The following is a 27,742-nucleotide window of genomic DNA, read 5'->3' on the forward strand; positions in this document are numbered from 1 at the left end:
AGTCAGGTTTGATCAAGACCCACTGAGAAATCTCTGGAAGGAGTGGACGGCCCAGATGATCCAACATTTCAGAGGACCTCTGCTGGAGTTTTCTCTGAGTTCTACATCCAGAACAGCCTCAAGACTGCTGACTGAGATGACCAAGCCTCATAGAATATTCCAGTCAGGACTTGACCATAATCCTAAATTTTCTTTAGGTCCCTCTAAGATTATCAGCTCCCCCAGTCAGAAGGAAGTAACTTAGAAAACTCTACCCATATTCCCAAAAAATGGATTATAGATGTTTATCTTTGATTAAAGTGTTGGTTACAAGTTGTTACGGTGAAGAAAAAAGCTAGCCAAAGGAGATTGGATAGAGTTCTTGATTTGATAAAAAAAAAAACAAGGGGGGGTGCTATGGGACAATGGTCTTGTATGCTGTAAAGATTTGTCACTTGTACTGGTTTAATAAAATGTTGATTGGCCAGTAGTCAATCAGGAAGTATAGGCATGGTGACCAAAACAGGAGAGTTCTGGGAAGAGGGAGTCAGTCTGCAGTTGTCACCCAGACACAGAGGAAGCAAGATGAGAATGCCTCACTGATATAAGGTAGCAAGCCACATGACTAACACAGACAAGAATTATGGGTTAATTTAAGATGTAAGAGTTAGCTAATAAGAAGCCTGAGCTAATAGGCCAACCCATTTATAATTAATATAGACCTGTGTGCTCCTTTGGGACTGAACAGTTATGGGACCAAGCGGGACAGAAACCTCTGTCAACGCACTTCCCCTGTAACCCAGAAACTATAGGCATGTGCCCCTAGATTAGCAGTGCATGCCACCTATATGGTGCTAGGGCTTAAACCAAGGGCCTCATGAATACAAGACAAACACTCTATGTCCCCAGCTGAGTAAAAACTTTTGGGAGCTGACAAAAATAGACAATCTTGTCTTTTCCTGTTAAAATCTATTATTAAAATTTGCTAAAGAAATAAGAAGACTACAGGGGGGAAAAGGTGGGCAGTAAAATGTTTAATTCTTTCCAAACACAAAAGTAGACAAACGGTATGAATGGCAGTTTGCAAATGCCAGGACTAAGTAAAATAGGAATACATTCATTTCTGACATTTAAAAAACCTTCACAAAGCATTGTTCTTTGAGTGTCTTGGATTCGACTGTGAGAAAATTATTAGTATTATGACCAAAAGTTAATCAGATATAATGATAAGTTCCTCCAGTAAATACAACCAAATTTATCCTGGCCATCTATCCTCTGAAGCTTCACATTTCCTTGTAAAACTGATGACGTAAACTCAAAGTGTATCAGCTGGGCTTCCTCCCTAATTGGCCATTCACAGAGCCACACCAGAACCAAACCACTCTTTCCCCTCCCTCTGTAATTGCTCCGGACCTTATTGATTTTAAAACATACAAAAAACACAGGGACTATGTAGAGTTGGCTGGCCCGAACTCCCTCTGCTGACCAGGCTGGCTCACATGTGCCATCATGCTGGCTGGAACTTGCTAATTTTAACAGTGAGGGGAAGATGCGGTACTTCCGTTCTATCTGTGGGGACTAGATGTGATCTGTCTTGAAATACGAGTTTAGACACTCCATTAGTATTAGGTAGAAGGTAGTGCTGGTTAAATTAAGCCCTTTCCTACAACTGTTTGTATTACAGAAAGTTACTTGGATTTATTTATATGGTTTTTCAAATTTTACATCCGTTCTCCATTGATGCAGTAAACATCAATCATTGGCAGTGTGTCAGATAATGAGAACCTAGAGTAACTCAAACCACACAAACTCTCCTACCTGCTTCCCCACTAGACCAGACACAGTGGAAACCTGCCTCAAACACCTCTTGATAGATAGGTAACAGAGTATAGGACACCTAACTACAACTGGTTTCATTTTATTTTGTGTGGTATGTATAGGGGATGCCTGCTTTGCCGCACACATGTAGAAGACAGCTGATGGGTTAGTTGGTTCTCTACTCTACCATGTGTGTTCTGAGAAAAGAATTAGGTTGCCAGGCTTGGCGGCCACTGCTTTTACCTGCCGAGTCGGTGTGCTGACACCTACTTACAATTTCTGGGATGTTTATAGAATGCTGAACCTTGATGATGAGAGAGATCACTCTTTAAAAGACATGAGTGTATCCCGTAAGTGACTCAAATTTATTTAAAAAGGTCTGATCCAAGTTTTCAGCTCACTGTCACTGGGAAAGCCTCTTAAAATACAGTAAAATTCTGCTTCACTATCTCCATGTAGAAACTACACAGTGGAAGGCACTGACCATTTTTAAGTATAAAGACATGGAAACCAAGTAGCATTTTAAACTTCAGTGTGGAATATTCTTACAATCCCTTTCCTACAATGCACTGGCACACTCATTAACTTCCCAGGTTATAAAAATCCCTTGCTATCAACTCCCCGACCATCAATCTATTTTTATACCTACACCACATAAAATTAATGCAGGCGGACAAAACAGCTCACCTTAAGGATCTAAAAGCCTTTTAGGTATCTTTAAAAGCCAGTCTGAGAAAGCACCCCCTCCCCAGAACATTTCCACACACGCTTTTCCATCCATCACCATGACAACAAAGCAAAAAGGTGCTACGCCTTAAAAGGGGGGCTGAAGTAAAATAATTCTACTTCTTGTCTGAAAACATTTCTTAGCTCTTAAGTCAGAGGGGGAACTTTTAATTCCTTGGAGAGGGAAAAGTATTTCACAAGTAAAAATAGTACGTTTATTGACAATTGTACAAAAGATTCCAAAATACTTCAGCGTTGCAGGAAAATGAAATTTAAAGCTAGTAAGTGTAACACATGGAGTAAACGTCACTCAGGAACGCAGTCTATTTCTTACAAAGTCCTCAATTAGAACACTAGGAGGTGCGTCTTTTCCAACATTTGGTCATATTAGCTAAGCCCTGGGCTAACAGGACCTGAGTTCAGGCCCTCACCCCTTCCATGAGGGTTCTGGGTTGACCACCATGGAGATCCTCAATCTACAACGTTTCTATCGTTTGGTACAAAAATCCTATTTTGTGCCGTGTTGCATGATTTGGCTTTTGTATTAAATTGTATATATTTATGGGACACAGTGAAATTTGAAAAATCCTGTCACAGCATTTTCCAAACCAAATCCCCAAATCCCTCCAGCTTAAGTGGGAAAGCACATCCTCACAGTATTTTCTCATCACTCAGATCCAGTAAGGACATCCCGACAGATGACAGCGATGAGCAGGGATAGCTCAGGCTGTGGCTCCGATCCTGTGTGACTTCGGGTCACTCTGAGTGAGAACCAAGGTGTCACTACTTGCTCCACGGCTCTGTGTTGTAACACAAATAACGTCCTAATATTTCAAAGCATTCGCAAACTTTAAATGACCACACAGACGTGAAGGATTTTTGTAGCCAATCTAAGTTGACTTTTCTCTGATTAAAAAACAAAACAAACAAAAAAAATCTGGGCACTTTTTGAACAATATGTATCTGTAGTCACCACTTAAAACCAAGGTGACTGGGGTCACCCTAGTCTCCCTGTTCATGATTCTGCTTTCAATTGTACCAGGCCTGAGGTTCGGATTATGTCCCCTAAAGTCCAGAAACAAGGAACCAAAGGTTATACCAATCCATTCTGTCACTTTGGCAACAGCACTCTGAAGTGTGGTTTTAGCCAGACCCGCCGTGAGCCTCACCTACTTGGAGAAGCTCATCTCTGGTCTTCAGCCCCTGGCTGCCCTGGAGCAGGACCCAGAGAAACCAGTTCTTCAGAAGCTCCATCAGATAATCTCAACAGCCCGTTGGCTCAGTCAGGGCACTTGGTGCCTTTGCCCTAGTTTATTTTCTCTGCTACTTTGCTTGCTTGGGAAATAAACATCTCTCTTATAAGCCAGACACACCCTTCTTGTTGCAGCGCTCAGGAGGCTAAGGAAGGGCATTATGTTCAAGGCCAGCTAGGGCTATGCGGCGAGACACTGTTTTCAAAGAAAACCCTTGCACTGATCCTGAGCCCACCACCCATGATCCGGACTTAGCTCTGTGAGGAACCAGCCATTACCATGCACCGCAATAAAACTATGCCATGATCAGTTAATTTCAGTAGACAATGCATAAACACCGAAAGGTCCTACTGGTACCACTGTGTTCTGCTTTCATGGGGGATGAGAAAACCGTCTGACTAGGTGTTACCACTAACAGATGACAGAACTCCAAAGCAGGCGGCTAACCAGCTACTCCACATCCTTTAGATGTTTCTAGCAGACATAAATGAAAACTTGAAAAAAAAAATACTCAACTTCCTACAGAAACCCAGAGACTTCACACTCCATACGTCTACCGCACAGAGGGAAGTTGACCAAAACTGTGAGTGTTTAAAAGTATGTCCAATTAACCAAACATATCAGAATAAAGTTGGTGTAACTGATCCTTCGGGAGCTTTAGCAAACAGGAACTGTGAAAATCACACGTGACACATCTCTTCCAAACTCGGCATACACCACATTTGGATTTTCCAGCCGTCCCATGGGCATCTAAGAGCTCCGGAATGTGGTCATGTCTTTGGGCTCTCTGCTGGGGACACACCAATCGTCAGCCTCGTGGTTGGCTCTGTAATGCTTCCAAGCAGCTTTGTTATACACGGGAAGTCTCTCGATGGACTCTGTTGACAGGGCCTGGAGTGGAAAAGAAGTCCTTGAAGTTGGCCACTTTTAAGAATTCATTATCTGAGATAATATACGGCGGCAAACCATAACTACCAGTCCACAGCATTCTACTGGCGTCTAATCAACTAATTACTAACCACACACCGTCTTCAGGGCGGACATATTTGAAACGTGCTATTTGCTACATCTGTGTATGGCACCAATAGCACAGTGACTGGATTTGATGCTTCGGCCACCCCCCTAACCAGCCCGGAAACATTTACCAAGACAGAACAAACACCTCTTGCAAAGTACACACCCAGCCAGGAGTCAGCCGCTCAAAAAGTTGGCTAAGTGTAAGAGCATAAAAATCAGGTATCCACCCTAATGTGTATACAGAGACTTAATTGGAGAACCCCAGTCTTCTTCACCGTATAGCAATGTATTACTGGAAACATTAGTGCGCAGGGACAGAGATGGCTCAGAGTTAAGAGCACTTGTTCTTGCAAAGGACCCAAGTTCAGGCCCAGCACCCACACGATGGCTCACCACCACCTGTGACTCTAAGAACCTAGGGCACTCTTCTGAGCGCCACTCATATCAAGCAGGCATGTAGTACTCACACATACATGCAGGCAAACACTCATACACATAAAATAATCTTTAAAAAAATTAAAAACTGGACATACCAATATTATCATCAATAAATATGAAGCTGAAGTTAAGACATGTTGGCTTTTACACGAGCAGTGCTTGGCCCTTGTGTGACCTCATGTCTGCCCCTCCCTGCACCCAGTGCTGGAGACTGAACACAGGGCCTCATTTGTAGGTGAAGCAAGCACTCTGTCACTGAGCAACATTACAATCCAAATACCGTGTTTGCTTCTCCCGCTGGAAATGAATTTCTGCTTCCTGTACACATCGTTCACTGTTCTACAGCTTCCTGTAAATGGTGGACACTTTCTATTATTTTGACAACAGGCCACTGGCATTCCAAGATGTCGACAATTCAGAATTAGGAATTTCCTGATGATTCTGAATATGTTTTTAAGGGACTAGGTGTGATGACCCCATGAAAATGCTTGTATTCAAGCCGGGCAATGGTGGTGCACGCCTTTAATCCCAGCACTCGGGAGGCAGAGGCAGGCGGATCTCTGTGAGTTCGAGACCAGCCTAGTCTACAGAGCTAGTTCCAGGACAAGGAAACCCTGTCTCAAAAAACCAAAAAAAAAGCTTGTATTCTATGTTTTCCCAAATAGAAAACCCTTCCATCTCTGTGCTCTAAATAGTCTAAACATCTATCAGAATGCTCCATTTAGTGTTAAAAAGACTGCAATGGGAGGACTGGGAGAAGAGGAGGGAGGGAACTGTGGTCGGTTTGTAAAATAAACAAAAAATGTTATTTAAATAAAAAATACTGTACAAATATTGTCATATCTAAGTTCCTCACCAAGACATGTTAAAGAATAACATGGCTATTAAGCACTTAGTCTCTTCAGGCTAACTCACAACACTCTTAAGCATAGCCTATAAAGTGGGTGCCATCTAGTGGCCAGAACAAGAAACTAGCGCACCAACTACGTAATCAGTGCTTTTAAAGTATTACTATTTATTTATTTGGGTGTGTGCATGGTTCAAGCAGGTAAAAATGCTTGTCATCAAGTTAAGAACTGAATTTAATCTCCAAGACCCACAAGGTCAGAGGAAGGAACTCCAGCATTGCCCTCTGACCCCCACACAGGCGTACCCCCACACAACGCACTGTAAATAGTTTAGGTGGCTGGGGAGATGGCCCAGCAGTGAAGAGCATTTGCTGCTCTTGCAGAAGACCTGGGCTTATTCCCAGCACATACATGGTGGCCCACAATCATCTGTGGATCTGATGCTGTCTTCTCTGTGAGCACCAGACACATATGTGGTCCACATACATGCAGGCAAAACACTCATGCACATAAAATAAACATACATGTCTTTATTAGGAACAGGATAATTATGTGCTGGCAGATGGGAAGCACTAGCCCGACGTGTGTAAGCCGCGGGTTCACACACACGAAGGCTGGGTGCTATTATTGCTTGGCAAAATGGCTTGGCAGTTAAAGGCAGCTGTCACCAAGCCCGACAACCATGGTCACACTCCAGAACCCACATGGTGAAAGGGAAGAACTAGTTCTGGAAGGCTGTCCTCTGACCACCATGTATGCACAAACCCATGAACACACATGTAACAAGCAAACAAACAAATGTGGGCTTTAGTTTTTTAAAAAGCAGACCAATGACTGGTCATATGTTTCACATTAAAACTAAATTCACTTTTTTTCCCTTTTTTTACAGTGCTGTAGAGTGAACCCAGGGTCTTTCTATTACACTCAGGATTTTCTACTTTAACCTAATTTTCTATTTCTTTCCCTACTGCCCTCAGCTACCCAAATGGGTGCATACCCGTGTAACTATCACTACGTTTATTAACTAGTATGAGGTTTAGTAAATTCCCATTATACTTTTTCAAACTGGGCAAGGGGCTGAGGAAATAGCTCAGTTGTCCAGAGCACTAGTTGCTCTTACAGAGGACCTAGGTTAAGTTCCCAGCACCTACATGGTGGCTTACAACTGTCTTGTCATTCAAGTTCGAGGGGATCCGATGCCCTCTTCTGGTTTCTGAGGGTACTAGGCAATCACTGTGCATAGACATACATGTAAAAATTAAATATATATATATATACATATACACACACACACATATATACACACACATACACATATATACACATACAGTTAAACCAGGAAGCTTCAGTTATTACCTTAATATAAATAACAGCATCAGTCCCGTAGCCCTCCAAGGAATATAGCTTTAGGTCTCCCTGGAAGTACTGTGCATAGAGGCGTGATATGGGCAATCCATAACCAAAACCAGCCTGTTCAATGAAAAACAAAGTTCTGTTCAGAGCCCCACATCTTTAAACACTTTTCTGACTAAGGTAAGGCCACCAAGTACTGCAGACCCACCAACCTACGCATCTAAGAGAGCTTGTAAAACTCAATCACAAGGAAGGATTAAGCTGGAGTTCGACTGAGCCCATTAGTGCATCAATTCTGTCTATAAAATGACTGTGGTACCTGGAGAAGGCACATTGCTTTCCTTCGCTGTAGTGCTCCAAGGCTCCCAATACAGCTCTTGGCAATGGCATATAAAGCACACTGCTTTGTTTAAGAGCCAGACGAGGAAATGCCTCACTGCAGCTTTAATAGCAATAGACAGGAAGCTCAGGACTCCGCACCATGGATGACCAGCCTTTGTTCTGAACCTGGAGATAATCTACAACAGTCCACTTTCTTAATGCTCACCGACATATCACTTCCCTGCTCCAGAGTCTTCAAAGCAAGCCACTGCTCCACCACCCACCCCGCCCTAGAGACAAAAAAACCAAGCTTCAGGAGCTTCCGAAACAAAAGCAGGTCTCTGCCCACTGCTCTCCTGCCTAGCAGAACCAACCTCCCACCCTCAGTTCCTTAAACACAGAACTCCTGGGTCTTTGTTCAACCCGTTTCCAGTATCTGGTCCTTCTTTACCTGGATAAAATCCACAAACACTTGGGAAGTTAAATGGCTTCCCTCTCCACATCACGCCTTCCATGGCGTTCCTCACAGTGGGCTTGCTCTTCGGTGTTTGTGTGAACAGAAGAGTCACTGACTGCGCTCACACGCAGAGGCTCTGGCCGCTGATTATTATATTGTTATTTGTGTGTCTACGAGTGCGGGCTTGTGTGCACAATGTTGTATGTGTGGTGCTGAGGACAACTTCCAGGAGTTGGCTCTCTCCTGCCATATGGGATCTGGGGACCAAACGACATCATCAGGGTGCTAAGGCAAGCGTGTTTCCCCTGAGCCATCCCACTAGTTCTAAATATTTTATATCCTAAACTCTGTGTGTGTCCCAAGTCAACTACCCAAGTTCCAACTTCCTCCCTGCCCAGGGCTGAGCTGCAACTGAGTTTTCAGCTCTCAGAGGGACCTGCACTGGGAGCCAGAGGACTGCAGGGGAAGTCAAGGCAGTCACCCCCACGTCTTCACTGGCAGGGCCCTTGTTCAAGGGGAGCCTCTGAGAGTAAACAGCACCTAAACAACTATAACTTGAGGTTCGGACCAGTGAAATTAAGAGATCAAACCCTGAATGCTGGGGAGATGATCCAAGTTTGGTTCCCAGTCCCCAGCGCGTGACTAACAGCCATGTGTGACTCCAGTTCCAGGGGATTCAACACCCTTTTCTGTTCTCTGTAGGTGCTGTACACTGGTGCGCTTACATACATGCAACCAAAACATTCATACACATACAATCATAAAAATATTTTTTAAAAAAAATGTAAAACACTGGGTGGGCATGGTGACTTAAGACTCTAACCCCAGAACACTGGAGGCAAAGGTAGGCAGCTCCCTGCGAACTGAATGAAGGCCAGCCTGTGCCTCATAATGAGGTCTTTCTAAATACTAATACTTCAGGGTAAATATCAAAAAGTCGATGATGTTAAAATATCAAAAAAAATCAACTATTACTACAATCCCTAGTTTAATTTTCATATTGAAATAGACTATCACATGGTTTACCACAGAGAAACTGCTGTGACGTCACTACTAAGAGTAGCAGGGAAAACAATTCTTAAACTATAATCTGTCTTGTGCCTATTTCAATTAAAAACTAATCCCAGGGCTGTTTAAAGTCTCTGAAGTTTCAAAGCCTTTTCCTTTCCCGTGAGCTCCTCTGAAATTGGCTCGACAGGTTTTGGGAAGCCACAGTCGGATGACAGCTGCCCAACTCATGGCCTTCCTGCCTCACGTACCAGCGGCACCGCACGGGACGTCTCAACACGAGGCCGGGGTGCAGTCGAGTACATGTAGTTGAAGAGTCTGTCAATCTTCCTCAGGGGAACACCACCTCCCCGGTCACTCATCTGAGAGGAGAAAGATCACACTCTGAGCAAGTCCCACACATCACAGTATCACGACTCAAGTGCTTAGGGGAGAAGACTGCTTTCGGAAGTCAGTCCAGGCTGTGAGCGCAAACCCTGCCCTCAACGCTGCAGCTAACACAAGGTTAATCCTTCTTGGTGGGCAATATAATAATCAGGAGAAAAATAAATAAAAAAGGCAAGGACATGCTACACAGCAATGCCATCTCCTAAGCTTATCCCCTAAGAAACCAAAGTATGCAAAGTATACATGAGAGACCACAAGGACATGTGCTCAAACTATGTTCATAGCAGCAGTATTTGTCATAGCCAGAACCTGGAAGCAACCTATATGCCCCTTGGCCGAAGGATGGATAAAGAAAATGTGGCAGGCATATTTACACAATGGGGTACTACACAGGGGAATAAATTAATGACATTTTGAAATTTGCGGGCAAATGGATGGATCTAGAAAACATCATATTGAATGAGGTAACCCAGACCCAGAAAGACAAATATCATATGCACTCACTCATAAGTGGCTTTTAGACATAAAGCAAAGAAAAACCAGCCTACAATCACAATCCCAGAGAACCTAGACAACAAAGAGGACCCTAAGAGAGACATACATGGATCTAATACATGGGAAGTAAAAAAAGACAAGATCTCCTGAGTAAATAAATTGGGAGCGTGGGGACCATGGGAGAGGGTAGAGGGATGGGGAGCAGAGAAAAGCATATAGCTCAATAAATAAATAAATAAATAAATAAATAAATAAATAAATAAATAAATAAATAAATAAATAAATGCAACGTTGTAACACAAAATCCCAGACAACATTTTAGCGAGTTAAAGGATACAGAACTTTGTACTAGTCTATCATTTTTCAAGTCAAATAACCATCTAGCAGACTGAATTAGTAATTAACTTACAAATTATTTTTACTGTTTCCTTTATAGTCAATATGGATTATTTTCCCAGCCTATATTCTATTTACTATAAACATTCTCAAAAGATCAACAAGTATTCTTAGCCTCTGAGCCATCTCTGCAGCACCCCTCTTCCGTATCTGAATGTCTACTGTGATGTACCACTCACTTGGGGTTTTCAGATTATGGTCTTCTAGATTTCCAGGGTTGGAGTTTGCAAAGCCCCATGGCTGTCTTACTCCCTCGCTGTCTTCTAAACTCTTTGGCTAGCCTGTTACTTGTTCTAGCTTACCCATGTCGTCAAAGCCCCCTGAGCATTACTTCTAATTGTTCCTGACAACTGTTTCCAACGGGACCTGAGAGACTAATAATCTGAGTGCTCAGCCATCATCCAAGAGAGCCTTCAGAAGGCCTAAACTATCAACCATACCGGGCTGAGATCAGCCCAAACACTGCGCTAAGTTACTTCATGTTGTGTAAAACAGTGGTTTTTCAGACTACCTTGCCCTGAGAAACTGCATTTTAAGGATGGAGGGTGAACGGCACCTGGGTGACATATAAATGAGAACTATGAAAACGATTATTTGCATTTTTTTCCAGTGTTGGTTTCATACACGGAATTGCAGGTTGCAAACAATTATCTTCAGAGTTCTGTAGGTGCTATCACAGGCGCTTGGGGCTGAGTAGGGAAGGCACAGTGTTCTACAGCTACATCCGAAAGAGCTAACGCCTCTAGCAGCCAGCACAGAAAGCCAGTGTGTGCTATTCATGGTGTAAAACCCTCAGAACTGGCAATGCCTGAACACTCCTCAGAAGTAAGTCCAGAACAGCCAAGGCACGCTGCGAGCAGCAAGCACAAACGGCCAGATCAGACAGCTGACTGGTACACTCTGGATGTCAGCTGATTATAAAATGAAGCAAAATTAATCTAAGCAAACTGCACTATCAGAGCAGGTAGGCAGGAAGGCTGAGCAGTGGACCAGAGGGCTGGATCTCAGGGCCTGTAGCTTTGACTCTGTGTGACCCTAAGCTCATCTCTGACCCTTGAGTTTCCACAACTATAAAGTAAAAGTGCACGTGCTCCTGGGAAGTGGTGATGAAATGAAATAAAACAGATGAAAAGCTCTGCTGGAAACGGAAGTGAGATTAACGCTCCGTCACACAGAAAGTGCACAGCATTTGAGACAGGCACTGATCAAAGTCTGTCTCCAGGTGTTCCTTCAACCGGAATCATCTGGATTAAGGACCAGAATAGAAACAGACTCAAAAGATAATTCTATAATTTGCCAGATAAACAAAGCAAAGAGGTTATTATCTAGCTGACTGAAATTCTTTCCCTTGAGAATAAATTAAGTATTATAGAAGTTAGACTTATTATATTATTTTTGTATGCCTACACATCCATTAAAAAAATTACCTTCACGGTCAAGTCCTCCTCGCCCAGTGTGACATGAACTTGAATCGGGGGATAGACACCTTTGTCGGCATGGTGCTCCATGGTTGCCCTCATCGCATTCTGAAATACATTAGGATTACATTAAAGCACGGCTTATTAAAAAAAACAATACACTTATAATTTTGAAACATATGTACATTATTTGAATCTTAAGTTTTCTTTGTCACTGGTTTGTGGCTAGGGGAATTTACAGCACAATGTTTTGATCCGTTTCTCAAAGCTGGTGAGGCACACAAGGCCGGCACTCCTAAGCATGGACAGTAACGGGATACGGGCACTGGAGTAGATCTGAGAGCGCCCAGAGGAAGCTGCGACTGAACGCGGAATTCAGAGAGCCCTGGCCGCTAAGACTGAGCTGACCTGAGAGGAGACTGCGGTGTTTCTGTGAAACCAGGTTTCCAGACAAAAGCCACTGTCATGGGCATTATATAAACACGTCACAGCTTATATAAAGCTTTATTAAATATATCTTTACATGACTGAATTTTCAAGGGGAAAACACCATTCTAACACATTAAGGGCCAACTGCTTTTAGCCACTAATGGATTTCTGTAGGTGTTAGGTGAATTCTTAATTTGTCAAAACAAAGCACATTCTTCCACACTTCCTCTCTTAGCTTTCTGTGTTTTAGTATGTTGTGCTTTATTTTCTTTCCTTTGGATTTTCCGCCAGGGTCTTGCCATGCAGCTCAGGGTGGCCTAGCGCTCACACCCTTCCTGCCTCCACTTCAAAGGCGCTGGGCTATGGAGCTACAGGTGTGTGCCGCTACACCTGGCTGGCCTGCTGATATTTTGTGTTATCCAATAGCCAGACATCTCTGCTCCTCTGGTCTGCCACTGGCTGGAGACTGGGCAGCTAAAGCAGGAGGTGGTACAGGCCTGAGCTAGGAGAGTCATGGTCAGCTGCAGGAACCAAACACAGTTACCAACCACTCTCTTTTCACTAACAAGTGCGGGTTCGGGGGTGAGGGACTGGATTCTCAACATAACCAGCACGCTTTTATTGAGTTTTCTGAATCTGTTACAATCAGCAGTTAGTTCTTTAAGTCCAATATAAACAACTTTCTAAAGAAAAGAAACAGAACAAAGGCATATAAGTGGGGCTGGCCCAAGGGTAGAAAGTTGGGAATTACTGTTCCAAATATTTTGGCTTATGAAAATATGTATATAACTTTACTAAGCACCAATCGCATGCTCTGCTATTATGAGCATTTATATATAGTATGTCTTTCCCAATCTTCATAAGTTTCCCTGGGGAAAATTACCTTAGATTCAAAGAGGGCCAAAGTCACATGTTAAGCAACAGAATGAAAACTCAACCCCAGGACTGACTCTGGGGTCTATGTGCTCTATGTATGGAGGGCACCCATGTGTGTAGACACAGGCTCACTTCCAGCCAAGCAGCACGATACTGACACGGAATGGCATATCTCAGTGAACTAGGAAGTCCACAGGAACATGGGTCTTAGAGCAGATTCCTAGGATAAGAAGGGACTGGCAAAGGTTACACGATACTATTTTACAAACCTTGAACAGTTCAAACACCATGTGATAGAGATGGGATGGTACATAAACCACGTGTATTGTCTGTCCTGGTGAAACCGCTACAGAGCAGAAGAGAAAAATGTGAAAGTCCAGAGAGATGTGCTTACAGCATCCTTCAGAACAGACTGGAGTGAGGCGGGGAGACATTAGCTTTTCACAGCACTTCTTCACTGTCTGAGAGTCTGAACCCTGCACACACTCACAGGGGACAAGCGTCCTGCTGCTATTCCTCAATCCGGAATGAGAGCCGCCCATCCTCCTACGCTTTCCTATGTCAGTCAGGGTTATACTTCCTAAGATGGACACCTTAGGGAAAAAATGTTTCACCCATGTAGAACACTGTCTTAGAACTTTCTCAAGGGGTCTAGGCAACACAGACCTCTGGAGAACAAAGGGGTAAGACACCATACTTTTAGAGTACTTTGACCAATAGGTAACTGGACTCTAATTCAAACAATAAGCCAACTCTCATCTGAAAACCTCCCACTTGGAAACAGGAATGGGATATCTTGAAACTGCCCTCCCACTTGGAAACACGAATGGGATATCTTGAAACTGCCCTCCCACTTGGAAACATGAATGGGACATCTTGAAACTGCCTATACAGCTTAAGTTCCCAAACGCTTGTCTGCAGTGTGATTCTTCTTACTGGGTAGCACCCATCCGAATAATCAGCGTGGCAGGAAACCACAAGCAATTCTACCCTCAACTGGGTAGCTACGTCACTACTCCCCTTTCAGAGATCCAGAATGCGGCCTAAAGCCTATTAAAATGTATTTCCTCCCATCACCTTCCTGAATTTTCTTAACCCAGGAGAGGTTTTCCTTGTTAAACTACCATCATCAGTCTCCTTATCCAAAGGCAGGAAGAGCCCATCAGAGAGAACCGGACTCTCACACAGACGGGCAGCGGCTCCCGTTGTCCTTCACAGGACCGGGTCTCTGACTACAACAATGAAAACTGACTCACAATTCAGGAAGTAGAAAAAGGATAAACTTTGCTATGAGGAATACACGAAAATTAAATATAATTTTCTTGGTATTATTTATTTTTCTATCTCTGAAAAAAAATAGCAACAAATCAAAATTATCAGTTTAAAATAGAGCAAAAACAAAACACCAAACTATCTGTCCTAAGAATCAAACTAAATTCGGTACGTGTAGATGATGTGCATTGCACACGTGTATCTTCTGCCTCCACACTTGGTGAAGAAGTTGATGGAAGAGTCCGTTACTGTTCGAGCCAATCTCAACTCACTCCTTGGTCGTCAGAACACCCACTACTGAGGACAGACACCACCAGGCAGGCTTACCATTTAGTTCTTCAAGTTCTAGTTCAGGAGAGTTAACATAATACAAATCACAAAGCCGCCTAGCATTTTCATAGCCATCTAGTGTGAATCAAACAAAACAAAGAAGCATTAAATAAATTTACTTCCGTGTTATGCAACAACAAGAGGCCAACAGCAATGACAAACGAAAATTTAAAATTCTCTGCAGAAGAAGATACACTTTAACAGTCTTAGTGAGGGGAAGGCTCTTTGTGTGACAAAGCCCTCTGAGCCATGAAAAAATAATGACCAAAAATGGACCACAAAACTTGAAAACGTAGGCATGAAAAAAAAATACCATATACAAAGCAAAAGAAAAACAGCAGGCTAAAGAGATTATTATTTATACATTAAATATACATTTACATTGTATGTTTGTTTTTGAGACATCTCAAAAACAGTTGGTAAGGGTTTAGGAAGTGGACACCTTTATTATTTGTTACCTTTTTTGGGAACCATTAAAAATTTAAATACACAAAAATGTTGTTAATTCAGGATTTTTTATTGTTGTTGAGGTAATGGCCTTAATGTGTAACCCCAGCTGGTCTGATCTCGAATTCCTTGACTGGCCCTGAACTCAAGGATATCCACCTGCCTCTGTTCCTGAGTGCTGGGATTAAGGGTGTGCAGTTCTAAGAATCCTGCCTTATACTGGCAAATCACCATATATTTAAGGATGTTCACTAAGATACTGTGAGTAACAGAAGGAGAAAAATGCACACAACCTACGTGCATTACAAGAAGCATAGGTTATAGCACTGTGATACAGTCTACAGAGCCACTCAAAGCCGTGGGCTATGTCCATGTGGCTGGGAGTTTGTAGCAAAATGTCTGAAGCATTCCACTTTCTCAAAGCAACAAACACGGGGGCTGAAAAGATGACTCAACTGTAAGAACACAGGCTGCTAGCCAGGCGTGGTGGCGCACGCCTTCAAAACCAGCACTCAGGAGGCAGAGGCAGCTGGATCTCTGAGTTCCAGGTCAGCCTGGTCTATGGAGTGAGTTCCAGGACAGTTGGGGATACAGAGAAACCCTGTCTCAAGTGAGAAAACAAGAGCACAGGCTGATTTGGCAGAGGACCTGGGTTCAGTTCCTGTATCCACATGCAGCTCATCAGTTCTAGTCCCAGGAGCTCACATGCCGCCTTCCAGCCTCCAAGGGCACCAGACATACGCATGATGTATAGACAAAACTCTAGGCAAATCACCCATATACTTAACATATACTTAAACTTTTTTTGAAAATTTAAAAACAAAAAAAAAACATAAAAAACTTATACAATATGCATATGCACGTGATTTCAATAAAAATGCTTGGTAAGATGCAAATTAAACTGTTATGAACTTTCACTCCTACCACTGGAATATGACAGGCCAGGGTCAGAACCTGAATATTTTATCATACTGATTTATTGTGTGTATGTACATCTGTGGCTATGTGCATGCCAAGGGGCACATATGGAAGCCAACTTCCTGGAGTTAGTACTCTCCTTACAACTAGGGAATTCTGAGGATCAAAGTCAGGCTTTAAGACTTGGCAGCAAGTGTCTTTACACACTGAGACATCTCAGTGGTCCTTTTTAAGGGTGGATGAAGAAAGACTTGAATTTTCTGAAGCAAAACAGAAAAATATACTTACTAACAGCACCAAACTTTACTAACAGAGGATTCTATCAGGAGGGCATCTACCTTACACACTGCATAACCCATGTCATGAAGTGATTTCCAAACCAAACGTGTTTGCTCCTAACATTTTTCTCTCATGACACATGCAGTGGTTATAAGGGAAGAGACGACACTCAATACTTTGGTGGCGTTCACATCCTTCTAGAAAAGACAAATGCACTTACCTTTAATAACTTCGACTACATCGCAGTTTGGATTTATGCTTCCAATGTGTTTTCGATGAGATGGGCTTCCTTTTCCACCAAACAATAAAGCTATCAAAAGTGAAAAGCCAAAGAAAGCACATTTCCAGATCCAAATGATGTTTCTCTAAACGGTACCAAACAGCAGAACATTTTTCTAACACGTAAAGATGACATTTTAAAGTCAGTAAAATGCCTTCTTTGTATAGCAGTGATGTTCCTGTTAAAGGGACACTGTCTAGGAAAATTTAAGAGGACTACACACATAACTAAGTACCTCTTTCAACCGCGGGACACTTACAGTGCTGGTTGAGTAACATTCTAATTGAAATGCGACTCATGTAGAATCGATCCAGAAAGTACTGGACATTCTGACTGGTGACAGGATCCACCCCGAAGCTCTCCTTGTATTCGGTCACACCCTGGGCCATGGTTGGGATGACGTCATTGTGCCGGTTTCTGATCCTTATCACTGTGTCTGTGAATCTAAACAAACCTCTCTGTCAAAACATCCAAGTATTTTGACAAGTGACTTTAAGATACAGGCTGCAGCTACAAAGAGTCCTAGTTCAGAGAAAGAAGCATCAGTGAAGGCTTTCCCATACTTGGTTAAATACATTTCAGATCATAAGGTCCACGAATCTACAAGGTACAAGGATCTCCAAGTAAAACACCCGTACGGCAGCCACACTACTAGGAACAGTGAACAGGTTTCCCTTATCCACTGTTATCTAAGCATCTGAGGCTCACTAATGAGGCCAGCATTCCAGAGACACCTGCCAACGCTGCCAATGAAAAGGCCTTTGCTTCTAGAGAAACACTCCACAGTGAGGCAAGATGGGTAAACCAAAAAGGTCGGCTGTGGATCTCCTCCCCAGAGTTCAGAAAGAAGAACCACTGGGTACAGAAAAGTGAGAAAAGAACTCTGACTTCACCTACCCTGAGTTTACAAAGTAGATGAGAAAAAAAGAAAGCCTGTTGGATTAAAAGAGTTTTCAAATCACACTGTCTTCTTATTTCTGTCAATTTAAGGAATAAGATAAAAGACAGAAGTCTTAATTGTGATATAACAAAACCAATCTCCTAACCTAGCCATTAGGACTCACACTTCCAAAGGAGTGCTTTCCCAAGGACTATTTAACTTACTCCAATGATTTTTTTCATCACTTAAAAACACTTTTGAAATTCTTAGTTAGTAATAAACTTCAAAGGCAAGCTATTAAGACAAATTATAATTTTAGAAAATTCCTCAAAAACAACAAACAACAAAAATTACAATCCCTTCCTTATTTGTTTCTCTCTTTAAAACAAAAACTGTTGAGTGGGGTATAGTAATTCACCTGTAGTCCCAGACAGAGGCTGAAGCAGGCAAATCACTGTGGACTGGGCTACAGAGTGATTTCCAGGAAAGCCTGGGCCACATATTAGACCCTGTCTCGGAAAACAAAAACTGGTCTGGGGAGACAGCTCAGATGGTAAAGAGCTCGTTGTATAAGCATAATGACCCAAGTTCAGTCCGCACAAAATTGTGTAAAACTGCCAAGCACGGTGGCACACGTTTGTAATCCCAGTGCTGGAGAAAAAGATAGGATTCCTGGAGTTCACTAGCCAACCAATCCAGCCGAACTGACTAAGCCATGGATCCCATTTCACAGCAGGCGGATGGGAAGCACTCTAGAGGCCAGCACCTGAGGTTGTCCTCTGGATTCACACACATGCACGGGAACCTGCATATGCATGAACATGCACAAGCAAACATAATTGTTAGAATACAGATGGCGCACGTCTTTAGCCCCAGCATTTAGGAGGCAGAGGCAGGCAGATCTCTCCAAGTTCAAGGCCAGCCTGGTCTACAAGTGAGTTCCAGGACAGCCAGAGCTGCAACACAGAGAAACTTCCACCAAAGGGGGGAAAAAATAGATGATAGATGTCTTCAAAAGTCTCCACAGTAGCATTTATAGGATATTCTATCGTTTCCCTTTGCCTTGTTCCTAGCCCACCATTTATATATTATATATATTCCATCATTTCCCTTTGCCTTGTTCCTAGCCCACCATTTATATATTATATATATTCCACCATTTCCCTTTGCCTTGTTCCTAGTCCCGCCATTTACTGGCTACAAGACCCCAAGGCGCAACCCTCTCTGTGCATAAACGTACGATCTCAGTAGAGTTGTTTCAAATACTAAATGACATCACTCACCCAGAGAGTGATTTTTTTGATGAATATTACTTTCAAAACAAAAGCATGTTTGAGAACTGCAGTTATGCCACCCTTTTAAAAGACGGTCCAAAAAAAAAGCATACAGATTCTGTGGACAATGGTCTTTATACTCTAATAACATTCATTACAAACAGATAATTGCCTAAGTAACCAGTTGGGTTTACCAACTCTGCTCTCTGGGCTATGAGACTGAGCACAGGATTTATGCTATCTTATGAAGCACAGACCACAGGAATCCAGAGCTAGTTTTAACAGCTCCTCTATAAAGCAAAAGCAGCATTAGCAGCTGCCATGTTTCAAAACCAGAGATCTTACATGGAAAACAGACTTGTAAGCTTTCCTTTAAAAATAAATTTTTTGATTATCTGGGTGGCATCTGCACACAACAGTGAACACTGGGAGCAGAGGGTGACTGTCCCTTTGGAACTGGCATCCCCTCCCCAGGATAACAGACCAGGTGGCATGCACGTCACATCTAGATGGTCACTGCTTGTCACATTTGAACCGCCTCTTCTTACAGTGAAGAGGGATGTGGAGTGTGTTTTACATCTGGGCCAGCTCTGCGGCTTATATTGTCTCGCTGCCTTCAGTGCCTGTGTGGGTTGCTATAAATGAATACAGTAACTGTGCTGTAAGTAAAAGATGTTAATCCATCTCCTTAAAGTGGGCCAAAGGCAAACTGAGCTAATCACATTTACACTTTTATATGATGTTTAAAGAATATAAAATCAGGGCAGAGGCAGGTGGATCTTTTTGAGTTTAAGATCAGCCCGGTCTACAAAATGAGTTCCAGGACAGCCAGGGCTACACAGAAAAACCCTACCTCAAAATACAAAAACAAACATAAACAACAAATATATATATCTTTATATTATATATTGTTTATATATAATCTGTATATATAATGTATATTTGTTGTTTATGTTTGTATGTATATATATATATATATAATCTGTATTAAGAATAGGATCATACAATTATACTTACTCGTAAATAGTTTTAGCATCTTCAGCACTTTTGTCCTTAAAATCAAGCAGCTCCTGAAGACTCTGGATATACCTAAGACACAAATCAGAGCTGTTTATTCATACTGTAGAATTAACACAAAGGGTCTTTTCATACTTTATAGTCTTAAATTTAGAATACTCCTATAAATTATGGTTGAAGTAGGATTATTGTTTTCGTTCTCTCTCTTTAGATAGAGTAGAATGCAAACCAGGCATACCACAAGCCCTGCGTCAAGTGCATGCTGAACAAGCGCTCTAGCAGCTGAGCTACACGTCGGTCCTGAAATAAGATTTTTACACCCATTAGCATTTGAGGTGGCTCAGTGTTTAAGGGCACTTCCTACTCTTCCAGACTACACAAGTTCAGTTCCCAGCACCCACAGAGGACAGCTTACAATCATCAGTGCTTCAATACCCTCTTCTGGTCTCCATGGGCATTCACACACATTGCATACAGTCATGTAGACATACACATAACATACACACACAGAGACACACACACAAATAAATCTTTAAAATAAAAGAAAGTACATGCATAGTTTACCATTGAAATCACAAATAAGGGCTAGACATGGTAGCTCATGCTTTTGCCCCAGCACTTGGAAAGCAAATAGATCTCTGCGAGTTCAAAGCCAGTCTGGTCTACACTGAGAGTTCCAGGACAACAAGGGCTAAATAGTGAGACCCCCGTCCCCAAAACAAAAAACAAAAAACAGATGTTGTGAAATATTTGTTTATACTGTAAAGATGTGACTCTGCCTAAGGCACCTTCTGATTGGTTTAACAAAGAGTTAAATGGCCAAATAGCTAGATAGGAGAGAAAAGGCGGGACTTCCAGGCAGAGAGAGAAACTGGAAGGAAGAATCTAGGTGCATGGATTCACCAGAAGACACAGGGAGAACGGGACGTACAGTAAGGAGAATAGATAGCACCACATGGCAGAATGTGGGTCAATATAAATGGTTAATTTAAGTTACAAGAGCTAGTTGAAAACAAGCCTAAGCTAAGGCTGAGCTTTCATAACTAATAAATCTCCGTGTTGTTATTTGTGACCTGGCGGCCCAAAGAAAAATCCAACTACAAACTGGCAAGAACTGGAGGGTGTCGTTTGGTGGTAAAGCATTTGCCCAGTATTTGCCCCTCAACACACACAAACACAGATCAGTAGGCCAAATTTGAGTTAAGAGTTTAAGATTTACATTCTAGACCCTACAAGTTTTTAATCTTTTACATCCCTTTGCACTTAGATTATAAAAACTTCATCATGAAAACTGAACTGTCACTCTTGTGATCATGGGTACATGCTTGTCTTAGTCACAGCAAAAAGAGGGGTACACCTTGCTCTAAGAACTTAAGTGTAAGTGTACTTTTAAAACCTTAATTGCAAATGGTTAGATCAAACCAACAAGTACTTACACTTACTGAAAGCCTACAATCTACACAAAACACAAACGCAATTAAAATCTAAGTTTCTTAATTTACCCAACAATTCAAGGTAGGAGAGCACTTATTTCAGACAAAATGAGAAAGTTCAAATGACTTTCTCAGCATCACACAGCTAAACACAATGGCACCAGAGGGCCAGGGCTGAAAACACCTCCACAGCCATTCAGTTATCCTTACAGTATAAATCCTGCATGCCTGGAAGCGCTGTGCAGGGATGGGGCAAGGGAAGGACCGTCCACATCTGGAAATCCCCGTGGTAGCTTGACAGGTCTTGCTGCATTCAAAAGTCCAGCGATCGTCATAGCTACCACCCTGCTTTAGCCTCAAATTTCCCTGCACTGGCAAGAAAAAGTCTTTTAGACAAAAATGATTTTTAGAAGATATTTAAATCTCTGCCCCTTGTGAGGCAAAACCAGGTTTCAAAAAGCAAGATAAGCTAGTTTTCATGAGGAGCTGTAGGGAATCGGAAAGGCTGCCTCGGAAGATTAAATTGTCTCCTGTGTATCCCATGATTCTCTCTAAACCACTTTCTCACTCAACTACATGAACTAATGGACTTCCGGGGACCTCACTCTCCTTTTCTTTATTTTTTTCTTCTAGTGTGTGTGTGTGTGTGTGTGTGTGTGTGTGTGTGTGTGTGTGTGTCTGTCTGGCTGTCTGTCTTCAGAGGCAGGGAGACCTTGACAAATGCCCTGGACCTGGAGTTACAGGCAGTTATGAATGGCCTGACCTTGGTGCTCTGGAAGGGCTGTGAACACTTTTAACCACTGAGCCAACTTTCCATACTCCTGCTTATCTTTTGATAATGACTTATTTTTAATTATGTGTACACATAAGTTAGGGGAGTATGCACACATGTGAGTACAGGGGTCCTCAGAGAAGGCGTTACAGGGAATCGGGGAACCCCCAGTGTGGGTACTGGGACCAGAACTACAATACCTACAAATAGAAGAAAATTAGCAACTCCATTAATCACATTTGGCAAATGTTTTGAAGTTACTTTTTTTTCCACTTAATACTTGACTCTGTCCATGCATACAAACAGAACTTTTGCTTAATATTTTCCACCTGGCATGGTGGCTCACAATTTTAATTCCAGCACTGGAGAGGCAGAGGCAGGAGGATCTCTGAGAGTTCAAGTTCAGCCTGGTAGTGAGTTCCCTGTTAGCTAGGAATAGTGACCCTGTCTAAAAAAAAAAAAGAAAGAAAGAAAGGAAGGAAGGAAGGAAGGAAGGAAGGAAGGAAGGAAGGAAGGAAGAAAGAAACTGGCTTTTAGCTGGCCATGGTAGCATACACCCGTAATTACATTTCCAAGGAGGTAGAGGCAAGAGAATCTCTGAAAGTTCAATGTCAGTCTGGTATGTACAGTGAACTCCAGGCTGCCCAGGACAGTGTCCCAAAATAACAAGGACCAAGGGCAAGAAGATGGCTAGGAACAGTGACCCTGTCTCAAAAAAAAAAAAAAAAAAAAAAAAAAAGAAATTGGCTTTTAGCTGACCATGGTAGCAAACACCCGTAATTCCATTTCCAAGGGCTCCACTGTCTGCGTTCACACATGGACAAAGGACTGTATAGTATCTTAGCTTCCTCACCAGTAAAAGGAGTGAATCACACCTAGCAGGTATGATTAAAAGAATAAAAAGAAATGTATATAAGTATGCAGCCATCGGCAAAATGGTAGATATTTTTCTCGTTAGAACCTAACACTCCTGCAGAGACTGTAACATAAATCTTAAATTTAGTATCAGTATTTCTGGGCAGGCGTGATTGGTTTTCTCAAAGCCAAGGAATTTTAATCAAGTTCAGTGTTGAGAAGACAAGGCACATGGAGACGAAGAATGCCTCGATTGCCTTAAGATTCTACTGAAGAGCAAGTGCAGGGCAAGAGAGGTGCCCAATAGTTAGGAGCATTTACTGCTCTAGTAGAGACACAGATTGGGTTCCTACCCCCCACAGAAGGCAGTTCAGAACTGCCTTTAACTCTAGTTCCTGGGGATCTTGTGCCCTCTTCTGGCCTCCACAGGCACCTGCACATGTGTGGTACATCTATACTCACACACACACATACACACACATACATACACACATACATACATACATACATACATACATACAGGCAGGGCACAGTGGTACAAACCTTCATTCCCAGCACATGGGAAGAAAAAAATCAAGCACATCTTTTTGAGTCTGAGACCAGCCTGACCTACATAAAGTTCCAGGCCATCAAGGACTACATAGTAGGACCCTATCTCAAATAAATAAATTAGTCTATAACACTTGGAAGAGAGATGACCTCTCTGAATGAGGCCATCCTAGTCTACATAATGAGTTCCAGGCCAGGCAGAGCTATATGAGATTCTGTCTCAAAAAAATAAAAATAAAATAGTAAGTTAGAAGTATTTTCTTTAACCTTGAACCAAGTCCACAAGTCCACTGAAACTGCAAACACAAGATGGGACTCTTACCAACTTTGTACCAACTGTACGGATGGGGTCCGGAGAAGATTGTCTGGAAGGAGGCTTATTTCTTTCATTATATTTGCCAACCTAACAGGCAACTCTTGTCGCAGAAACATAAATGAGGTTTTTTCACAAGCATTTACTGATCCTGAAACCAAGCACAGTGGGAAAGGCAGTAAGTAGAAGGCAGAAGCTGCCAGGAGCCAGGAAGCAAGGGGAAAGGAGAAAGTCACTAGGTAAGGTCATGATGGTAGAATTATCACAGTGAGAGAAAGGGACTGGGAAGCAAACATATATCCAGGCAAGGTTGAGCTAAGTGGTCTACAAAGTAACCCTAACTCCAGAATGACCTTCCGATTCCTGATATTCCAATGGATCAGTACAACAACATAGGTACTTTGTTATAATTCACATTTACTATTTATTTTAGGATTAAGATAAACTAAGTGGGTCTGTTTTAAGGCTTGAGGTCTATGAGTAGAGGTGAGAAAAGCCCATTCTATATGCCCCACTGCCACTACCCTTTAGAAATTCTGATCCCTGACTCTGGGTAAATTTTGACCCAGGTATGTCAAGACTGACTAGATACAAATATGAATCACCAGGATAGAGTTAGTACACACATGGTTTTCTGGCAACAGGAGGCAAAGACTACCAGAACCACGTCAACAACCATCAAGAAGAACCTACTCAATTGTCTGATGCCTGGGAAATTCACCTGCCCCCTTCTCCACTCTTGTATCCAGATGTCTGGCAGAATAGTTGATGAGTATCCATCCCTTGACAAGTAGCTTCCCTTGAACTAAAGTTTTATTTCAGCAATCCATTTGAAACTAATTCAACCTTGCAGATGAAACTTTAGTAGAAACTATTTTGTCAACAGTAGGTATATGATTAAGGAAAACATCTTGCGAAAGTTTAATAGAATATCCATGAACACTATAGTACAGGCATTTAAAAATAAAAGCAAATAAATAAATAAATAAAGCCACCGGGGCCTTTCACAGTCCCTTAAAAAAGAAACACAAGGAAACCACGCTGCAAAACACAATTTTAAGATAAAGTATCCAGCCACGCCACTTATCTCCTATGCCCTTTAACCATGTTATAACCTGACAACACGACACGGAGATAACTTTTTCTACTCCAGAACTTCTGGATTTCAATGTTAGAATATATATATTAAGCCCCCCCCCCCCCCGCATTACTCCTGATGAGAAGTCAAAGGCCTAATTCTACAGTTCCTTCTCCAATCTGTAACACACTGACAAGATCATGCACTTTACACGTGCTTGGGGCAGACAGCTCGTGAAACGAAGTTGCTCTCGGTGGAAACACTAGCGAGGAAAGAACTGGGCCAGTAGTCACTTGTTTTCCTGCCATCACGCCACTCTAGAGGATCATCGCTGTACTGGCACTGATCTCGCCTCGGCAGAACGCCACCCTCGAAGCCGTGTGCGCTCTGGCCTTGAACCTGAGCAATGCTCCCCAGAAGACACCGGGTCCCGAGCGCGCACCTGCGCACGTGCGCGGAAGGCTGCAGCCCCTGCTTTGTTTTTCTCGCACACCCTGGTCTCCAGTCCCGGTTACGTGCCCGGCCTGCCAGAGCGCGCAACCTCCGGGGAGGAAGGAAACACCTAAGACAACAGGGGAGGCGACAAGAGGGAGGAGGGGGAGAGGCTGGGAGGACGGGGCCGGCACACGAAGGCCCGGCCGCCCTCACCGAAGTCCAGGAACTGTTTCATGGAGAGCGGCGACGGCGAGAAGCGCGCGTAGAAGTCCACCTGGCCCGGAACGCCACGCTCCGACTCCGGCCCGAAGCCCGAGGCCGAGCCCGAGGCCAGACTGCGGCTGGCACTGGGCACCGCGCAGCGGACGCCCCGGCCGCCTCGGAGCAGCCTCGCCAGCCTCATACCGAGCCCCGCCGGAGGAGCCGGAGCCCCCGGCGCCAGCCTGCAGCTCTGAGCCGCCGGCCCGGTCGCTACGTGCGGGACGTGGCCGGCCGCGGGGGCGGGGAGCTGCTGTCAGCACCGCGGCCACCGCCCCCTCGCTGTAGCCACGCCCACGGAGGCAGAGCCCCGAGAGGATGGTGGCGGGAGAGGAAAAAGGGGGCGGGCTAAACATCGCCCCTCACTAGAGCCACACCCCCTTTGGGCGGATCCCCGGGAGGAGGACGGAGGCGGGGAAAGGGAAAAGAAGAAAGCAGCTCAGCCTAGAGGGATGGGGCCGCTGAAACCACCCGGAGCAAGCAGCCAGGGTCTTGGCTGACGCTCAGAAAAGGCTCGGTGAAGATTTTGCTAATTCCCAGGAAGCCCGCGGGTGGCTAACCGGATCTTACAGTCCAGCTCGCCCTATGGTGTATCCCTTGCACGCCCACTTTCCTACTTCTCCGTCCTCCCAGTCTCAGCCGAAAGACTCTAGGACGTGCGAGGGTCACCGGCAGTGAGCCTGTTCCAGAAACGCCCCTGCATCATGCAGGTCCCGCGATTAGTGTGTGAAGTCTCGGAGAGCTACAAGAGCTCACCCTTGCCAAACAGTGGAACAAGAGTTGAATTTGGGAACATGGCTCTAAAAAATATCACAACGACTACAGTCCCCGGAAGAGCACATTGGCAGCCCAACTTGCTCACTTTCTGCAAGCAATTTTGTACAGTGCTTAAAACCTCTCCACTCTATGCCTTTCTGCTAACTCATTGTCTTAAAGTCAGTGTGCCTGCTCCATCTTTTCAATGTCTAGAAGTAGTGAATATAGGCTTAGAGCATATTTAACATTTAATCCCACAAAACTGCATAGTCTGCAGTTCCTCATTTAAAAAAAATCATTTCTGTCTTCTCCACGGCTACTTCCCCATACAATACCCCAACATTTTCTGTGTCTTAGGTGCAAGAAAATTACTCTGTCATGGGTGTGTGTTGTAGAATTTAGCAGAGTCGCTGTATCTGGGGTAGACGTTAGTTGTTTTCTGGAAGTACTTTGGCCTTGAAGAATCATTGTGGTAAACAGTAAAGAATCTTGGTGGAAAACAGGGATCGTTTTGGAGAATTGTTTTTCTGAAGGGGCGTTGCAGCCTTTGCATGACTTTGATGACAAAACCCCTCTGGCACACTTGAGGCCCTTGGATTACTGTACACTGCAAAGGATACACAGTAGAGACTAATGTCATGAAGACGTGTGATGCTCTCCTTTATAAAGACATATAGATTAAATTAGGGACCTTGGTATGAGGAAATACTTTACCTCAAAACAACTTTGTGTAACAATCAATAAATACACCTTTGTACGACTGCTGGGGTCAGTCCATCAGAGAGGCTGGGCCTTCCTCCTGTCACATAAGCCTTAAAATATCATCTTGGAGTGCCTTCTTTCATCAGCTAACTCACGCTACACAGAATACCCTGACAGGAATGTGTTTAAGTGGAAGCCTCACTCCAGGCCCTGGCATCCATATACCTGAAGAGTCTGGAATGTTTGAGTTAAGACTTCACCGCAGCCTCTGGCATCCATATACCTGAAGAGTCTGGAATGTTTAAGACTTCACCACAGCCCCTGGCATCCATATATCCAAAGAGTCTGGAATGTTTGGGTTCTGGAAGTTCCATCCCAAGCCCCTTCCCCTGGGAGTTGCTCATCCAGAGTCCACCTCCGAGAAAGCTCACCAAATGATGACCCCTCCCTAGAGATGCTCAAGACCACTCCTCCAGGGTATTTAATGTGTCCCCACCAGAGAACAAACACATGGTTTTCTGGTCTTCCTTCACTGGCTCCTCTCTGGGAAATGGAAAGCCATCCGGGAGCATTGGTATCCATTAAATCTGGTTTTTTTCTGATTCAGTTTGATTTGGTCTGATTCAGACCAAATTGCGCTGGCAGAGAGTCTTATGGGGCTGCAAAACTTTTTCA

General features: G+C 43.4%; 1 protein-coding gene across 1 annotated transcript; it reads right to left on the reverse strand.

The window, feature by feature from the left end:
• Nucleotides 1-993: 993 nt before the first annotated feature.
• On the reverse strand, nucleotides 994-25,870 carry Pdk1 (pyruvate dehydrogenase kinase 1). The gene is made up of 11 exons (XM_075984901.1): nucleotides 25,565-25,870; nucleotides 23,848-23,989; nucleotides 19,917-19,988; nucleotides 17,005-17,189; nucleotides 16,686-16,775; nucleotides 14,819-14,896; nucleotides 13,489-13,565; nucleotides 11,924-12,022; nucleotides 9,470-9,580; nucleotides 7,436-7,549; nucleotides 994-4,667 (listed from the first exon to the last, which is right to left on the reverse strand). Exons 1-11 carry the CDS (start codon nucleotides 25,752-25,754, stop codon nucleotides 4,527-4,529), a joined length of 1,299 nt encoding a protein of 432 aa, XP_075841016.1. The 5' UTR covers nucleotides 25,755-25,870; the 3' UTR covers nucleotides 994-4,526.
• Between the last annotated feature and the right edge of the window lie 1,872 nt (nucleotides 25,871-27,742).

This window comes from Microtus pennsylvanicus, chromosome 9, assembly GCF_037038515.1.
Source record: "Microtus pennsylvanicus isolate mMicPen1 chromosome 9, mMicPen1.hap1, whole genome shotgun sequence".
NCBI lineage: Eukaryota > Metazoa > Chordata > Mammalia > Rodentia > Cricetidae > Microtus > Microtus pennsylvanicus.